At 35.9% G+C, this 17,808-nt stretch overlaps 6 protein-coding genes across 8 annotated transcripts in view; 1 reads left to right on the plus strand and 5 right to left on the minus strand.

Moving 5' to 3' along the window:
- Positions 1-4,935, minus strand: part of LOC129791784 (uncharacterized) — a 61,004-nt gene extending 56,069 nt beyond the window's left edge. The window contains exons 1-3 of the mRNA XM_055830281.1: positions 4,737-4,935; positions 2,923-3,387; positions 2,367-2,576 (exon numbers count right to left, since the gene is read on the minus strand). Coding sequence (XP_055686256.1) covers positions 2,367-2,576; positions 2,923-3,387; positions 4,737-4,760 — 699 coding nt within the window. The 5' untranslated portion in view covers positions 4,761-4,935. The remainder of the gene's footprint in view (positions 1-2,366; positions 2,577-2,922; positions 3,388-4,736) is intronic.
- LOC129791903 (probable hydroxyacid-oxoacid transhydrogenase, mitochondrial) overlaps positions 1-17,808 on the minus strand; it is a 294,221-nt gene continuing 276,413 nt past the window's right edge. Inside the window, exon 6 of the mRNA XM_055830521.1 lies at positions 1-24. The gene's annotated coding sequence lies outside the window, so the exon portion shown is untranslated. The remainder of the gene's footprint in view (positions 25-17,808) is intronic.
- The window catches only part of LOC129791802 (liprin-alpha-1), a 178,184-nt gene continuing 160,376 nt past the window's right edge, over positions 1-17,808 (minus strand). Inside the window, exon 17 of the transcript XR_008750745.1 lies at positions 1-24. The gene's annotated coding sequence lies outside the window, so the exon portion shown is untranslated. The remainder of the gene's footprint in view (positions 25-17,808) is intronic.
- LOC129791945 (uncharacterized) overlaps positions 1-17,808 on the minus strand; it is a 52,716-nt gene continuing 34,908 nt past the window's right edge. For all 3 annotated transcript variants that reach the window (XM_055830626.1, XM_055830625.1, XM_055830624.1), the window contains exon 9: positions 1-57. The gene's annotated coding sequence lies outside the window, so the exon portion shown is untranslated. The remainder of the gene's footprint in view (positions 58-17,808) is intronic.
- Positions 7,716-13,345, minus strand: LOC129791796 (titin homolog). The gene is made up of 4 exons (XM_055830316.1): positions 13,143-13,345; positions 11,809-12,342; positions 9,841-11,241; positions 7,716-9,549 (listed from the first exon to the last, which is right to left on the minus strand). Exons 1-4 carry the CDS (start codon positions 13,210-13,212, stop codon positions 7,862-7,864), a joined length of 3,693 nt encoding a protein of 1,230 aa, XP_055686291.1. The 5' UTR covers positions 13,213-13,345; the 3' UTR covers positions 7,716-7,861.
- LOC129792024 (39S ribosomal protein L33, mitochondrial) lies at positions 17,065-17,581 on the plus strand. Its single transcript, XM_055830740.1, has 3 exons — positions 17,065-17,184; positions 17,270-17,373; positions 17,463-17,581. Exons 1-3 carry the CDS (start codon positions 17,144-17,146, stop codon positions 17,513-17,515), a joined length of 198 nt encoding a protein of 65 aa, XP_055686715.1. The 5' UTR covers positions 17,065-17,143; the 3' UTR covers positions 17,516-17,581.

Raw genomic sequence — 17,808 nt, forward strand, 5'->3', positions numbered from 1 at the left:
AAGCAGTGGTATCAACGCAGAGTACTCCACCAAAATTCTTTGAATTTTCCCCAAATTCTTTCGTAATGTTTAAAAAAGAAAAGTGGAAATTCTGGCACTTGAGATGGGATCTTATTGCTCAGAAATTAATTTATGTTAATAGTAAAGATTTTCTAATGCTTAGTGCTCCAAGGGAAAAAATTTAATTATTTTTATTATGAAAATTCTTTTATTTATTAGAGGAAATGAAATAAACATAATTAATTATCTCATTAAACATGACATAAATGAGTAAAAGAAAAAAAAACGAAAAAACATAATTTGAAAAAAAAATAATTTAATTGGCAAGATTTGATCCAGGGACCAAAAGCTATAAAACCACTACGCTATACGTCATCTAAACGACCGATACTGGTAAATGATCAAAGGTCCCATATAAATCTTTACACACCACGCTTGCAGGAGGAAGGAGCAAATACATACATGGCATGCGCGCATGTGTGAGTCTCACTCACCGGCGCACGCAGCAATAAGTGAGAACGGTGCGAGTATACTTTTTAGCATACGCTCTGCTCTCTCCTTCGTTGGACATGATGGCGGCGAGTGTCAAAATATTCTAAAATTTGGTGAAAGTGCAGTTTTTTGCAAATATCTCAAGGAGTCAGATTATTTTTTTGAGTGGAAGTTTTTGCAATCAAAAGAGTGATAAATTCCCCGTAGTTTGGTGGTACGGTGCATGTTAGAAGTCGTTTTATTGTGTGTGAAAATCGTGTGCAAAAATTACCGACGCAGGAAAACCGAAGAGGCCGGTAAAGGGAAAATGATTTTTCCTGGCCAGGAAAATGCCCCAATTGCCATGGAATTTCCAAAAAAGGCAAAAGGGGATCTTGTATTGTGTGTGAAATTTTTTTTTTGTGAGTGTAAGTGGAATTTTCGTGGAAATTTTGTGCAAATTATTGCCAATGAAGAGGAGAAAAGTCATCAAGTGGGAAATTTTCATCATATTTTGGGCAAGAAAATGCTCAAATCTGCGGAAAATGTCCACAAAAGGTAAGATTACTTCATTATCTAAGATCCCAATACCAATTAAAGTGATAAATTCGGGAAATTTTCACTTTTCCAGCATAATTTTGTGTTGAAGAAGGTGAAAAGTGCAAAATACATTTTTTGGCGCCATTGAAACCTTACAAATTCCTAATCTTGGTTGCCTGTCAAACCTCTCGGACGCCTTTTCTTGTTTACTTATCACTCCATATACCTCCTTGATCGTATGACTAATTTTTAAAGAAAAAAAGCTCAATAAAATCTGTTTGGAAGGTATATTTTTTCCAAGTTTTCTATGTATTTTCCAGCTACATTTTGATTTATTAAAAAAAATCATTCAGTTTGTGTTTAACTTTAAAAAAAAATCCTTTAAAACATAAGACATTTCAATAAATATCTAATATTGCCTTACATAAAAATGATTAAAAAATATTCCTGCTATTCTTTGAGTGAATTGTGGCTGTACTGTGAAACCCCACTGTAGGTACATTTTATTTTACTTGTGTACATAGGATAGGCAACACAAGATAGAGAGAATATAAGGGGAATGCATTCCCGCATTTTGTGCTCATACGATCATATTTGTATAAGTCTGATAGACAAGACAATCACTCCTCAGCTTCTCGCATATATCTCTCATACATACCACACACACTCGACTCATAAATGCAACAGAAGGGGCCCGTGGGCGGCCAAAAATAAATCTCACAGATATTTGATGGATAATTTGTTCAACCGCCATGTGAGTAACAATTCCATAACACATCCATTTTATTTTGCTTATTGAAAAATTTCCATCCATCCCCCTTTTGGATACAAAAACATAGAAAACCCATTGAAGAGTTTAACCGGGAATGTTTTATGTGGGAGACGAGGGCGGTCATTGAGAGATAATGAGGTCATGTGTCAAAGGTAACTTTTATCCAAATTAATTTTGTGGCCATCATTGGGCTATCGTGAGATATTTAATTTCTGTCCCTCACATTTAGGGTCATAAAATGTAGCACTGTGTTGCCCCGCAAAGAACTCACGCATAGAGGAAAAAGAGAATGGTGGTCTACGAATATGTTGATAGAAATTGAGTGTGATGCTTCGGATGCTTCTCATAATAAAAGCAAAACCCAGCAAAATATAAAAGGTTTCAGTTTAGAAATATTTGAATGAATTGAAACACTACATACATACACATAAAATACAGTGGTGGTCAATAAACTAAGAACATATAGTTAGAAAAAAATCATTTTTTATGATAGGAAAAAAAATGAGGGAAAATGGGGAATTCTTGAGGTGTGTTTGAAATTAATATTGAAATGTGTAAAATGGAATAATATTTCATTACTTACCGCACCGCATAAACATTCTTGCTTTGCATGTTCAATGAGTTTAGCTCCTGGTGCTAAAAACTCTGTCTCGAATTGATTCAAATTGCCATAAAATGTGCATACAAGGAGATCACGAGCCTGACGAATTAGCAATGAGCGAATGTGTCCATTGTAGCCTGGATAGAGGTGACTAAAGTATCTGTCTACCAGCATTGTCACACTGCCACTGTCCTATTTCAAAAAAAAATGCAGAAAAAACATTCTTTGGTGAAAAACTTACATAATTTTCAGTACAACGTCGAAATAGGGAAAAATTTCTCAAACCCGAGGCATGGCAGTAAATGGCCACTACTCACGACTGACTACCGTTTTAACATCATTTCCCCCCGAGTGAGTCGTTCATCATGTACAAAAGCGTGCAATATTTATTCACATATCAATATGTTTATTTTGCAGAAAAACTTCAAGACAGAATCATCTTGAGATTTTTTCTTTTTTTTTTTCAGTGCAACACCCTGGAGACGTTTCTTTGTCAGCTTTCGCAATAATGGAAGGTATAGTTCGTGAATAAACTCACCTCATTTCCTTGGCAACAATTCCCAACAGGGTGTGAGTGAATATTCTGGGACACAGGTTGATTCGTATCAAAGGTAACTCCTCTCGGTGCATCGCCAACGTTTTCCACCTCAACACTCAACTCAATACTTTCACAGCACCACGATTTTTTTGCCTGAAAGGCCGCATCGTAATCCACGACGTTGTTACTTTCAACCCCACTTGAACTCCCAATAAGAGCCTCCTTGCAGCGTCTCAAGTAGGATCGTACTTTTGATTTACTGCGACGTATTTCACTGCGCACAAAGCCACATTCACCACTATCAATTGATATCTTCACATCATCCGCAAGGGATGAGAAGGACGATCCACTACTCACTCCAGCCTCCACGGCTAAATCCTTTCCTTGCTTGAAATTAGCAATTTTGGATTCACTACAATTATCCTGAACGTCCTGACTAGTAGGACATTTAGTAGATGGTGTCACCTGAAATAAAGAAAAAACATTCATGTTTAAAAAAAATGTCCGTTAAACCGAATTTAAGTTTTGTAGGGTTAGACTTTAAAGGTTTAATTTACTTTAAAAAAAAACTTGAGCCTAGCCAAAAAACTATAGTTTAGTTTAACTAAAGTTTAGTTTAGCTTAAAAAATATGCCTAAATTAAGACAATTCGAGGGCTACATTGTAAAACCAGTTAACTTTGTATGAGCTCCAAACCGACTTAGCCGTTATTATTTACAATATATCCCTCGAATTTCACTCTTGTTTGAAAAACTTACTTCCAGCTTAAGAAGCTTCGGCCTGGTTTTAGATAACTCAAACCTAACTAAAGAAACTTAAGCCAGGCTTAAATATTTTTATCTTTTCAAGTTATATAAAAGTTGTCCAAAAGGTTTTTATTTTCAGAAAAATTGAATGAATTCGATTAAAAAAAAGAGTTTTAGAACTCCTCGTGCTAAATTTAAAGAGTTTTTTGTTAAAAAGTTAATTCTTATGAATGTTCATATAGTCAAACTACGAAAGATTCTTAAACGTGTTTGGGCAAAAACGTGTCCGGAGTAACGTATTAAGAATGAGTTTATTATTTTATTTATTTTTTTAGTTTCTGGATTTTCAAAATTTTACTTCATTTAAAAAAGAAGTCAAGAATTGTGCGAAAAAAGAAACAAGAGCAACACCTCTGAAATTATATAGTTAGAAAATCAATTTAAAACAAGAAAATTTAATTATATGCTTTCATTTAAATTGAATATTAGTTTATCGTAGGTATTAATCTTTCTAACTTTGGTTCATATGAATAATTTAGATACCTTCCACAAAAACGAAAAATCTGCCCCTGCTTCAGAAATGATTTTTTCACCTGATACGTATTTGCAAATATATACAAAATATATAGCACAACCTAGGAATTTGGATAAATAGGTATAAAGAAATGGAAATTATGTCAAAATTCAATTCAGGAATTTTCCATTGTGGCATGAAACTTTTCTTTTCTTCACCCCGTAAGAGTTCAAATTGTAGTACATTCTGATGATTCTTAAATACAAAAGCTATGCAAAAATGTGTTGTCTACCGCATTCACATACCTACACACCCATTCAATTCCACATTTAACATTGATATTGATTTTTCGTGTTATGAAACGTGGATACAGCAAAAATCATATTCAAAAGAAAATTGTCTGCTAAATTGTTGAAATTATATACAACCACATACATATGTATATATTACGTGCTATGTAATATGTTTTTACCGTTTTAAGGAATTGAAAAGGGGACTTAGTTTGTAATTACATTTTATGTATTTTTTTAAGGAAAATTCCAAAACTAATTTACCTTTCTTCGTCGTGTTAAATACATTGTTTCCTATTCAATTTAATGTCTTTTAGTTTTCTTTTAATAATATCCTTTTCACATGTAGAAGCTTTCTATAGACAAATCAACAATAAAAAAATAAGTAACAAATTCACTTCAATAAATTACGTTTTCACTTTCACACCCACACAATTTTTCTTCTTTCGTGAAAATCACGAATTATTGGTTAGAAAATTCGAAAACTCTCAATAATTTGGGGTATTTCCAATAAGTATGCTTAGTATCTAGTATACAAGTAATGTTTATTTAAACTTCAACTATTGACAAACACCACATTTATTTCATGCACAATTTAAGAGCGCGAATTTGTAGGTCAGCCACAAACCGCCGCGTGAAGGTTACTAATGTCATCCTCCAGGATATTCTCCGGCAATATTCGTTTCCTTTTCCCCAAAACAAACAAACGTACATAGCAGTGTTTACAATGACCTTATTGAACTTTTTCTGCAAACACTTTTTAAAAAAAAAGTTAGGTCAAATCATTCGATTTATTAAGGTTACTTCTTAAATTTCCTGATAAACTGAAATTGACTTTTATTAAATTTATTAACAGTTTGTTTTATTTATTTTTAACCCTTTAAAAAAATTCGCAATAAATTGACAAATTCAGAGAGACATTGTAACTCCAGATGGCGAAAGGACACGCTTGCGCACAATGGAAATGTCGTGGAAAGTTCCTGGTTGTGCCAAACCCCATCTTTTTAACCCACTCTGTCAATTTTTAAAGCTTTCCCGCAAAATTTTGCGAGGGCTCGCCATGGAAAAATTTCTCAAAAAATTAAATTAAATCTCTTTTGAAAAAAAAAATAATAGAAAAGTCTTTACCTATAAATTTCTATTTAAATTATTTTTTATTGGAAATGTTATTTCTTCAAATTTTCTTTGAGATTTTGTACAGATTATGTTCACAAAATATAAAAGAAAATCATTTTTCCTGCCACAATCCCTAAAAAAAAAGAAGTCGTTAAAATTAATAATGGAGGGAAAGCTTAAAAGGATTGGCGCGTTTTCCCTCCAAAATAAACGCAATCGTTTTGCACACGCAGCAGCAGGATATCCATCCAACGTGAATGAGTCATCTCTTGAATTTATAGGATGACGAGGATGACTCATCTGGGAGGGAATATTTCGCATTTAATGTGGAATTCACCTACTTCCTGATAAGCACATGTTTTGTACCTATATATTCAAAAGCGCTGGAAATTCCTGTAGATGAATTTTCTATTTAAACTTAACGACCGATTGTTCTCAAAGTATGTTGTATGTATGTATATAGTTCGTTATGTATGTCCTGTACTATACATAATATATAACGCGTTCAATCTTTAAAGAGTAAATTGATAGAGGCACGTGACTGGACACGAGCTGTGAAAATGGAATAAGTTTTCCTTTAAATTTTCTAAGGTCTGTTTTATTTTATACTTTACAAAGCTTTAACACAAAGCTTTTCATAAAAACTCTGCAAAATTAATTAGCAAAACAAGAAAGGAAAATCAGCTATCTTTTTAAAGAAACAAATAATTCTAAATATGTTAAATACTAATTCATACTTACCCTTAAGATCCAAAAAATAATCCATAATAGAGATGTTTTAGTTCTCTTGTAAATATCTTCTATTCTTGAGCACAAATTTTTATAAAAAGCCGTTTCAAATATTAACACATTCAAAACAAAGAGGAAATAATTTAATTTCATGACTTTCCTGCTTTTTAAAGAAATTCTTAAAAAATAATTTAGCACCTTAAATCACTTTAAAATCTAATATAAAAATATATTGTTGTGTCTAAATTAAATTAATTTTATTTTAATAATAAAAACTTTGAGCACGTTATTTCTCAGCAAAAGAGTAAATTGGAATGAACTTTTGTTGGAAGATGGTTGGTGTGAAAACACAAACATTTTGTGTCTAGAAGATTTGATTGTCTTTCCAAACCATGTTTTGAGGGCAACGGAATCATGTCTTGAAATATCAATGTTTGTAAATTAAATGCTCTGCCCAGAGCGCGATATGAATATAAATTATTTTGATTTATTTTCAAGTGAATTTATAGTACGACTTGGACAAATAACCGCTTGCAAATCTTTCTGTTTGAGTATTTAGTGGGTGTGTCGCTTGTACGTGCGCTAGGGTCGTGTCCCTAAGTGTTGAAGTCGTCGTTGGGGGACTTTTGATTTAACAAAACTTCCTATTTAGCTGTGAGAACTTTTGGCTCCCTTCCCAAGGAGTTTCCTGGAGGAAAATTCAATGAAAAATCTGCAAAAGAGTTTCTCTTAATTAAATGTTCTGTCGTCTTCAAAACAAAGATCATGGAAAGCTTAAAAAAAAGTTCTCATATTAGAATTATCACAAAAGTTCCTCAATTTCATTTTTTTGCGACTTTTATGGTCATTTAAATATTTTCTCTCTTTTCCACAAATCATTAGAAATCAGTCGTTGCTCCTAAAACACCTCTAAAAAATTCACAACACGCTTCTTTACGTGTTTACTCTCATACCCGTTCAATCCGCTCAATCCGCTTTTCTGAATATTTCAATTTAATACCTTTTATGATTTTTAATTCCATTTCCTCCTGCTATATCCTGTAGAACAAGAAATTAACAAAAAAAATCAACGGAAAAGTGAAGAAAAACGAATAGTTTGCATGATGAGGTGATAAAGTTAAAAGCACACGCTGAGCTTTACAGAGGAAATGAAAAATAATATGCCATCATTTCTCCTTCTTCGATAAAATTTCTACATATCCTCATACCTTTGGAACTTCTGCCTACCTGCGTGTTTGGCTAGAATTTATCAATTTTGCCGCATCTTCTTTTTTTTAGTTTATATAAAATTGGTTTGTTGGTATTATTTAAAAGTTCATGTAAGTAAATAAAAAAAAATTTCCTATATAAGAGGATGCGTCAGAAAAGCTTTTTCTACTACAGTAAAATTTATTTGAATTATATTTCCTTGTAATTTGCATATAATTTTATTTGTCAGAACAAATTGCATAAAGTAACAATTATAATTAATAACTCTGCTTCATGTGTTGCCACATATTAATAAATACATAAATATGTACAAAACATAAACCCCTTCCGCTCCTCTAATCCTTTTTCTTCATCCACGATGGAAAATGTGCTTTGAGCATATCACCAATTTGTCGGTAGAGAATAAGCGCGAGGATAAAGACACAGAGGCGGGCATCTTTGAAGAAATAAATCCAACAAGCAACTACAAAGAGTGCCAGATCCGTTACGTAGTTAATGGTTGATTTTACTTTAACATTTGTATCTGTTTGCGTAACTACGGGAGCTTTCACGGGTTTACTCGGAGGCTGAGATGGAGGAGCCACGTGGGTAGGTTCTGGTATTACTTTTCGTACCATGGGACGTCGATTGAAGGCAGCAGGAGATTTTGATTCACTGCGATTTCTCGTTTTGGACGGAGCTCTCTTTTCTTTGCGCTTCGGTTGGGAGCTTTGTAAGCTTGGCTCTTCCTGTTCCTTCATCACCTTTCTTTCCCTCGAAGGACTTCTCAATGATTTTCTTGCATTACTCCTCTCTGGTACACTCTCAATTGACGATTCGGACAATTTAGAGCTTTTTACTAAATTATTTTCCACTTTTATCATTTTCACAGGTGTTTTCTCCGGGGTTTTTTCGAGGATTTTCTCCGGAGTTTTTCGAGGTGAAAAAGCTCGAGGTGATTCTTTCACTGGTTCGACAATTTCTTGCTCTTCCTCACTTGCTTCAGCTGCCAATTTGAGCTGCTCTGCACTGAGATAGATTGATGAACCCGGTGGCTTTCGTCCACTTCCCATTTCCCGCACAATATCACTATAGTGATCAATTACAACCTTCATCTCTTCAAGAGATTCCTGTCTCACCTCCAACATTTTCTTCTTCTTCAATTCCTTCTCCGTTAGAGGTTTTTCCGGGGGAATTTCTTCCTTTTCAGCACTCTTTTCTTCCTTACTAGAACTATTTTCCTTTGCAAATGGATTAAGGTCGAATATCTTTGAGAAGGGTTTCTTATCATTTTTCTGGGTATTTTCCATGTTATCATCTTGCTTAAGAAGTGGTGGTTCAACTTCTTCGGATTTTCTTCTCTTCAATATGGGCTTCGGTACAAAATCCGGACTTGGAGGAATAAATGGTTTTGAGAGAAATTCAGCCGATTGATCAGGAGGTGGTGGGCTATAGGGAGAAATCACCTGTCGCCCACTCGGGTGATATGTCTCCAATTCTTCATCACCTGAGAAAACATTTCTATGCTCCTTGACTTTTCTCTTGAACTTCTCCGTTTCTGACTCATCAGACGATGCTGTACTATCCGTGTAATCATCCGTGTACTCAATTTGTTCTTCAGAGGCTTTTACTATTTTTTCCTCCTCAATATCCTTCGTTGCTTCTTCTTTTTCTTCCTCCCGCGAATGAATTTCCAGGTTTTCCATCATTGGGGAATCATTTTGCTTAAAACTACCTGAATTTGTGAGAGAAAATTCACCCGAAAGACGATGCTTCAGGGAACTTCTTCTATTTGCTAATTCGTTATTCTTACTTAAATTCTGTTTAACTTCACTACGTTCTTTGGTCTTCTGTGTTTGCTCTTCAGCTTCAACGGCATGATAGAATTTAGCCATTGCCTTCTCATACAGCAATTCCGTTGAACTAACTACGCGTCTTAAACTAGGTGTGTTGTAGGAAATTTGTGAAGACAGCTCAGGTGCTGAGAGCGACAATGGCGGCGGTAGAAGTACTTCCTCTGTCTCAAAATCAAAGGATTGTTGTTCTGAAATTAAAAATATATTAATTAAAAATTGTAAGAATAATAGGAAAATGATCACTGGATGGAATTTTCTTCGCTTAATATTTTATCTTCATCTCAGAATCAAACATGTAACCATTTCAAACAGGTTAAGCGAAAAAGTTTTTTTTGCAGTAAATAATCAAAAGGAGCTCATTCACTTTCATAGCGATAAAACTTTGAATTTTTTAACAGTTGTGAATGATCTCCTTTTCATATTTTCCTCCAAAATATTTTTCATTTAAAGATCTTCATTAAAATTCTTCAAATTCTTACTTGATGTCCTTTTTGATGGATCCTTGTCGTCGTATAGGACAAGAACGAATTCTCCACTGCTGTGAATGGCATCACTGGCATCATGATGAGCAACTTCGAGGCTCTTCCATGATTTTTGCATTTCATTCACTGGCACAGATTCACTAACAGGTGGTGGTGGTTTCTTTGCACTCTCATCAACACGTGTCTCCACAATCTGTTTATTTTGGGTTTTAATTGAAATCTTCGGTGTTGTCTCTTCTTTTGGTTGATTTAGCAAATTTGGTTTATCTTGTTGAATTTTCTCCATGATGGGGGCGATCTTCAGTTCCTGCTGCGGTCGTGGAGACAATTCTCTTGCCTTTTGCATTGTTCTCGGAAGCTCTTGGGGTGCATTCAGTTGTATTTCCGGTAGCCTTGATGGGGATTTATCCTTTTGCATCGAAGGAGATGATTCCTTCTTTTGCATTGCCATGGAACTGGGATCGGGAGTTCCATAGGAAATATCCCTTGCTATCGATTCGGAATCAAAAACTTGAGGTATTAGTTGAATGTTTAGGGTAGGTCGTTGAATTTTGAGTCGTGCCACGTGGGTCTGCTCACTCTTGTCCACCATTCGTGTCAATTTGCTCATGGGACTGTCGAGTGATTGACTCGATGGGGCTGCTGAGGGTGTGGGTGTGTGCTTTCGTCGTGGAATTATCGTAGGGCGTTGATCATCAATAAATACACTAGTATCACTCGAACTCGTTGGCTTTGTGATGCCTCTCTTGGGATCTGGAATAAATAGTACATCCGATTCCTCACTCGGCTCCGACATCCCATAGGGGTTTTCCGCCTTTACGCGAAATTTGTATTCACTCCCTTCTATTAGATCATTGAGCGTTGTCGATAGTTGCCTCGTTGTTGTGGCTTTCAACCAAACATTCCATCCCACCCGGTAGTACTCAACGACATAATTTCCAATCTTGCATCCACCATCATCCTCCGGAGAGGTCCATGCCAGTGACACGGACTTTCCCACGGACATTGAAAATGCAACTCTACCTGGGCAGCCAGGACGTGATGTGACGGTTACGAGGAAGGATGCAGCATCATCGCCGAATTTATTTGTGGCTCTCACATTGTACTCCCCACGATCGCTACGACGGCAATTTGTAATTTTTAGCGATGAATTCTTGTCTGTTGTTACAATTTCATGGCGATCATCATTCCCGAGTACTTCGCCATTCCTCAGCCATGCCACACTGGGCGGTGGACGACCAGCTATGCCAACTTTCAACCGAAGTACCTCATCTGCCTCAATGAGGATCCCCTCCTCGTACTGGCGTGGAAGACGAATCTTCGGAGGAGCTTCGACCTTTAGTTGGCACCGTGTCACCACATGACCTGCCCTATTTGTTGCTGTACATTTAATTTCTCCTGCAATAAAAATATATTTCTTCATTTAAAAAAAATTCTTTTGATTTTACACCAAAGTCCCGCAGTAAAAACTTTTCTTTTAAAACTTTTAAAAAAATTTCTTTTTATGCTGAGATTTTGTTTCATTGTTTAAAAGATATTTTGAAATAACTGAAAAATCATTTATTGATACTATTGAGAGCATCTTTCGATCACATACAGTCGTGACTGCGCAGTAGGACCGTCGTCAAAGACTTCTCCGCGGTAAAACGGCTTCAAATTACTATTGGAAAGGTAGGATACTAATTGTCCCTCTGCGAAGACAAATTTCCTCATTCTGAAGCCGTTTTATCGCGGAGAAGTCTTTTTCACGACGGTCCTACTGCACGACTGTAAATGAATTTTAGAAAACCGTTTGACCGATTTAAAAAAAAAGTTCATTCAATTTTCTGTGGAAGTTTTAAAATTCTTTCTTCAACTTAACTTTTTTTTAACTGATACATTTTTGTGCTCTCAAGATGCAAAAAAAAAAGAAATAGAACAAAATTAGAATTAGACTTATAAATTTAAAATGAAAACAAAATTTACCTTCATCAGTGATTGCAGTTTGATGAATAACGAGTAGACTCGTGTCATTTTCTGTGAGTATCTTCGTGCGACGACTACTGAAAATTTCAAAGCCATCCTTAAACCAATTTATATCCGGTGGTGGTGTCCCCGTGATTTGCACCTGAAACTCCACACGGTCATTCTCAATTGTACTACAATCCGCCAATTCCTTCACGAAGCGTGGTACACTTATGGCCGTACGTTGAAGTGTGACTGTTAGGCCGTCCGATAGCTCACTCGGTGGTGAGAGGCCTACAATATTTTCGGCTGAAACGCGAAATTGGTACCGCCAGCCGGGTTCAAGGCCGGTCAATTGAATTTCAGTGCCGGGGATGAGTCCTGGAGTGGCTCGTACCCAGTGTGGTGAGCCAGTGCAGCGACGTTCAACGAGGTAGCCAAAAATTGGTGCTCCACCATCACTTAGGGGTTTATCCCAGCGAATTGTAACAATATCCGGTGAGGTGTCTGGGTCAGAAGGGACAAGGATTGGTTTTCCCGGGGCAGCTGGAGGTTCTGGAAAACCATCAAGATAAAAATAAATAAATATTTTTGCTTAAAAAATAGTTAAGACGAAGACGGTCCTTCTACGAAACATCAAAGATAACGTTGTCCTAAAATGAAGGCCTCCACTATAACTTATCTGATCTTTCTTAAGTAAAATAAATTAATTTTCATTAAGAAAACTTTAAGAAAAAAATATTCTCATTGAGAACGAAAGCGAGTTTTAGAACAATCGTCACTTTGGGGGTATGACAATATGAATTAACAAGTCTAAAATCATTTTCACACCGTCTGAGAATGTAGCCTATTTTTACCAAAGGATTCCACCATTGTAGGGCCCCTAATTCTCATGCAAATTATGTCAGACAGTGCAATATTGGGCCCAAAATAAGAAGCTCAATCAATTAATTAGCATTCAATCTTGAGCATTTTGCGAAAAGATTCGAAGATACTGATCCCTCCGGCACATGTGTATTGTGTTAATATTGAATTAAATAGGAAATTATACACAAAATTTCGTTCAACTACAATTTTACTGTAGCTGTCTAAAAATACCTCATCCAAAGTGCTTGAGGCTGAAACCACTGGGTTCTACTTTTACTTTACAAATAAAATTCCCGATACATTCAATGCCTTAAAATTTATTCTTTTCCATTGCATTCTATTTGATGATTTTTAAGGATTTTTTTTGAGTAATTTGAATTCAATTTTTATTAACGTTTTACAACATAAAATTGAATGCGCATAATCAATTAATTCCAATTCCCTCTACACATAAGCCTCTATGGTGGGATTATCCGTATATAGCATACCTGCGGATTTCCAGTGTACGTTCTTTCTTGGGCGATCTCTCAATTGATGTTTACCTGATGCGTTGCCCATTACAAATTGCCTCAATGGAAAACCACTAATTCACATGAACGGGTTAAATGAAGAACGACAAGAAAAAAAAAGGAACTTTGCGAAAAATGTTTTACATTTATCACAAGTGGAGGCAGAGATCACGAAGCATACTGTAGGAAACTTCGGTTGCCGACTCAATGGGAAGTGCTGTGTTTCGCCTTTTATTTTAGAACACTGGGCCTTAGGAAAATTCTTATCAGATGGCACTCATTTGTGTGCTACAAGTGCGCGATTTGATTTTCTTCATTTTCTCAGTTTTCCTGAGGATAAATAGTTCTCAATTCTATGTAGAATATTTTTTAGAATGAAAGGAAAACAGAGAAGAATACTTAATAAATTAATTCTGATTGAAAGATCCACAATGTAAAGAAACAACAGTTTCTTAAAGTTAGCTGAAGTCTCGAATTAAAAATGCTTAAAAATAGAAAGTCAAGTCTTATTCTTAAATATATTTTTCTTAGAGAAAACCTCGTACTTTGCAGTGAAATCTCCTTGATTTTTGCAAGGTTCAACATACTGATTGTTGTGGAATTTTATTTTTCTACAACAGTCAATGAAATAAGCGTCTGGCGCTTTAGGCAACGTTTCGATTTATTTAATTGATTTAAATCCAAAACGTCGCTGAAAGCATCAAGACGCCCTTTCTATTGACTGTATCCGAAAAATAAAAAACCTCCAGACTTTTACGAATCTTCTAATTCAAAATGTGGCTGAATGCATGAAAAAATTGTATTTTAATTTTCTTTTTGTAGGACGATATTCCTACAGGGGCTATTAATTACCCTTAAATAGAGAGCTAACGGGTCCCGAACTGAATCGGACGAGCAACAGTGGGCTACTGAACCTATGAGTGCCTGATGAGCGGCATAGAGCTAACGACTCATCTCACTCTTTCACCCAGAGCAGTCCAACCCTTGACACACATAGTGCCACAGCTCAACATATAATACGGTAGAAGGGTTTCTCTACCGGGGCACATAGCATTGTTCTACATCTCGGCCTTCCTGATATGATCAATGTCCTCATTGATGAAGTGAATGGTCAATCCAGTATCCTGATTCTTTCCGCTATATTTCATTGTTGTCATCTTGTTTCTTTAATCTCTTGCTTTTTTCCATGATAGAGTACACATAGTACTATGAGCTCTGTGAAGCAACTAAGCCTGGGGCTCAGCTAGTGAAGACGAAGTCTTCTTGCTTCGGCTCTCGTCTCGATTAGCGATTTATCTTCCTTCTATCCAATTCTTAATTCCTATTATATACTTCGGGTTGCTTTCCTTCATTGCATCTAGTCTGTATCAGAGCGGAGCCTTGGTTTAGCGCACTCAGCTTTCAAGCGGCACATAGCCATTGCTTGACTTTGGCACATAGCCTTCCTTAATATTTATCCAGTCCTCAATTCCTGTCGTACGCTTGAGATTCTCTTCCTTCATTGCTTATAGCTTCTGTCTGAGCGGGGCATATAATATTCGATATTTTAAATCCTTAACTTCTTTGTTGCATCCTCGTTGTATGGTCATAATCTAAAATGACAAAGAAATTATTCTCCGTTCTATTTAGTAGTCTTACCTTGAGATCAGAATTTCACTTCTTCCTGTAAACGTTAAGTTATCTTCAAACATATATTAAATCTTGGATAAATAATAATACATTTCTTTAATTTCTTTTATTGATTTACACTCAGTAGGCCTAAGATTCTTTTTTTTTTTTAGTAAACTTCTCATTCCGGTACATCAATCACGTCTACTTTGTTTTCGTACCTCCCCGAAATTCATTTGAATCATCTTCTCTACTTGGAATTCATCTATTATTCAGGGAAATAATTTTTCACGGTCCGGGCTTCTTGCATCTGTAGCAAAGTTCTCAGAGCTTCGTCGATCTTCGGTGCTTTTCTACTCATTCTCCTTTTTGGCTTCTTTGTGTGCTTCACATTGTCATTCTTCTTGCCATGGTGGTACGGATGGTATCGCCTGAATTCTACCCAGAGTTGCGCTTGGAATAGCGCCTGTCTTGCTTGGAATCGTCTACGTTTCAATGATTTGTTCCGCATCAATTAGCACGCGGAGAAGTTGTGTGAGAGATTCAAAAGTTTGTGTCAACAATGATGTCCTCAAATACCCAACGGTAGGAAAGAATTGCAACAATTCATTGCATAATTTTGCCCACTTATCCAGTCTCGCTTTGGCTCTATGGATCCATTTTTCAGCTGACCTCTCAATCTCATGGATGCACATAGAATTGTCACTCTCTCTTCCCATCATCAACGCGCATTTTCAACTTCTACAAGCCAATCCTCTGTGTCAATGCAGTCGGTAAATCTGGATCAAATCGCTGGATTATTGCGCTTAGCTTCTTTGTTCCCATGGGCATGGCAACCGTGTTGTTTTGCCTTCTCGACTTTGTGTTTCCTACAGTTAAAAGAATTGAATTACACATAGAATCTTAACTTTTTTATCTTTGAAATCTTCTGCTGTCTCACTTCTTTATCTTCTTACTTACTCTGCAGCAATTTCTTTGCGATATTTTAATGAAATTTCCTCGAATTTTCTCACAAAATGCGCAAAATACCTTGAATGCTTATTTGACGTACATGAAACAACAAAATGTGACACAAAACCCGAGCATTTAATCGGCACGAACGAAATGTCACGATGTGGTCAAATTCCAACAAAAACATTTCGTGTTTCATCAATCTTGTCGAAACTTGTTTCATGAAACACGGCTAATTTCACTATCGCATGAAACACTTCTAAACATTTTTTGCATTTTCATGTATGGATTTTCCTATGTAATTTAGCATAAAATATCATGTAATGCCTGAAAAGGAATTCCTGTTACGACATGTCATTGCAAGACAAGACAAGACAATTATTTTGTGCGGGTGGCCACCATTCACACAGAGCATACACAAAAGGGTTAACACGGAAATTTCTGGAATCTCCAAAAATTTCTCAGAATTTCGTCATGAATGTCAAAACTTAAAGAACACATTTCCCTCAATTTTTTCTCTCTTTATTTCTTCTACTGGGGGGCACTCAGGGGTACTTGCGCTACTTCCATCGCCGGGTGCTCCTCCACACAGTTGCTGGGGCGCTTCTCGATGGTCTTCGCAGTCTCATCTAGCCACTTTTCGCTGCTTCTACGCCGCATTTTTCTTCCACACGGTGGCGGCCATGTTGTTCTCGCTGCCCTCTGCGTCGTCCACGCCGCAATTTTCACTTATTTTTTCACTCGCGCCGTGATTTTCACGGTTTTCCACACGCAGTGGCACACGCGGACCCTATCCCACTTCTGATATGTAGGACGATATTCCTACAGGGGCTATTAATTACCCTTAAATAGAGAGCTAACGGGTCCCGAACTGAATCGGACGAGCAACAGTGGGCTACTGAACCTATGAGTGCCTGATGAGCGGCATAGAGCTAACGACTCATCTCACTCTTTCACCCAGAGCAGTCCAACCCTTGACACACATAGTGCCACAGCTCAACATATAATACGGTAGAAGGGTTTCTCTACCGGGGCACATAGCATTGTTCTACATTTTTGTAATAGTTTTGCCATAGACTTTCTAGTGTCTTTTTTTATTTATTTAAAAAAATCAAATTAAACAAAAATTGAATAACTCATACACCGGGACTTCACTGTAATGCAAAAGAAAACATAATATTCCGTTAAAAATCATAAAATTATTTGAATTTAATTTAGTTAATTGTTTTAAAAAAAATGAAATAAATTATGTAAAATAAAATAAAATTTTCTAAAAGATTTATCTGAAAAGAAACTCCCTCTGCGCTTCTATTGAGACACCCTATAAGCGCCCAATCAACATAACCACACATTTCCATCTCAGTGTTCTGTCAAAATATATATTTTTCTTCTCAGGAAAAGTTCCTTATTCTCCTGGAAAAATGCGGCTCACACAAATTCTACTGAAAAAGTCAAAGAGCAAGTAAGTTAAAACAAATGGTTTTTCATCATTCACATTTGTAATTATTGAAAATCTCATCCAATTCTAATTTAATTCTAACTTTTAGAGATATTCTTGTTTTGATGGAGAGCGTTGTCTCTGGCCACAAATATATTCAGAGGCGAGAGAGATTATCGGAAAAGTTGGAATTGTTCAAATATGATCCTTACAGTGAGTAGGATTAATTGATATTTAATTCTATTTAACTAATTTATTGTTTTAATCATTTAAATTTAAATAATTTTTGAACATTCTTTCAGTCCAACAGACCTGTCTCTATCGGGAACGTAAGAAGGTGGTCAGCATTAAGTAGAAATTGTTAAGGAAATAATATTTCTATTAGTATACTAATAAAATGTAAATCTTATTCGATTCGTAAGTTTGTAGTTTTTCTTTAAATTTTCCAAGCAAAATCATTTTAATATTTTGCCTTAAAAAACCAAGAAATTGATTATCTTAGAAGAAGGTGAAATTTATACATTCTATATAATTCCCAGGCAGAGTTTTTAACTCATTTGAACCCATAAAAGTTCCAGTAAAATGAATTTCCCTAAGATTTTAATTAAATTAAAAGCTTTCTCGCCAGCTCAAATGTAACTCTTCAAA

This window comes from Lutzomyia longipalpis, chromosome 3 (genome assembly GCF_024334085.1).
Source record: "Lutzomyia longipalpis isolate SR_M1_2022 chromosome 3, ASM2433408v1".
NCBI lineage: Eukaryota > Metazoa > Arthropoda > Insecta > Diptera > Psychodidae > Lutzomyia > Lutzomyia longipalpis.

Bases quoted from the DNA above. Each gene is read 5' to 3' on its own strand.
- LOC129792024 (XM_055830740.1), top strand. From the start codon at position 17,144: ATGCGGCTCACACAAATTCTACTGAAAAAGTCAAAGAGCAA. The intron at 17,185-17,269 runs GTAAGTTAAAAC...TCTAACTTTTAG, and splicing joins CTGAAAAAGTCAAAGAGCAA to AGATATTCTTGTTTTGATGG. The intron at 17,374-17,462 runs GTGAGTAGGATT...ACATTCTTTCAG, and splicing joins GTTCAAATATGATCCTTACA to TCCAACAGACCTGTCTCTAT.
- LOC129791796 (XM_055830316.1), bottom strand. From the start codon at position 13,212: ATGGGCAACGCATCAGGTAAACATCAATTGAGAGATCGCCCAAGAAAG. The intron at 12,343-13,142 runs GTATGCTATATA...ATGGTTTTCCAG, and splicing joins CGTACACTGGAAATCCGCAG to AACCTCCAGCTGCCCCGGGA. The intron at 9,550-9,840 runs GTAAGAATTTGA...TTTTAATTTCAG, and splicing joins TCCATCAAAAAGGACATCAA to AACAACAATCCTTTGATTTT.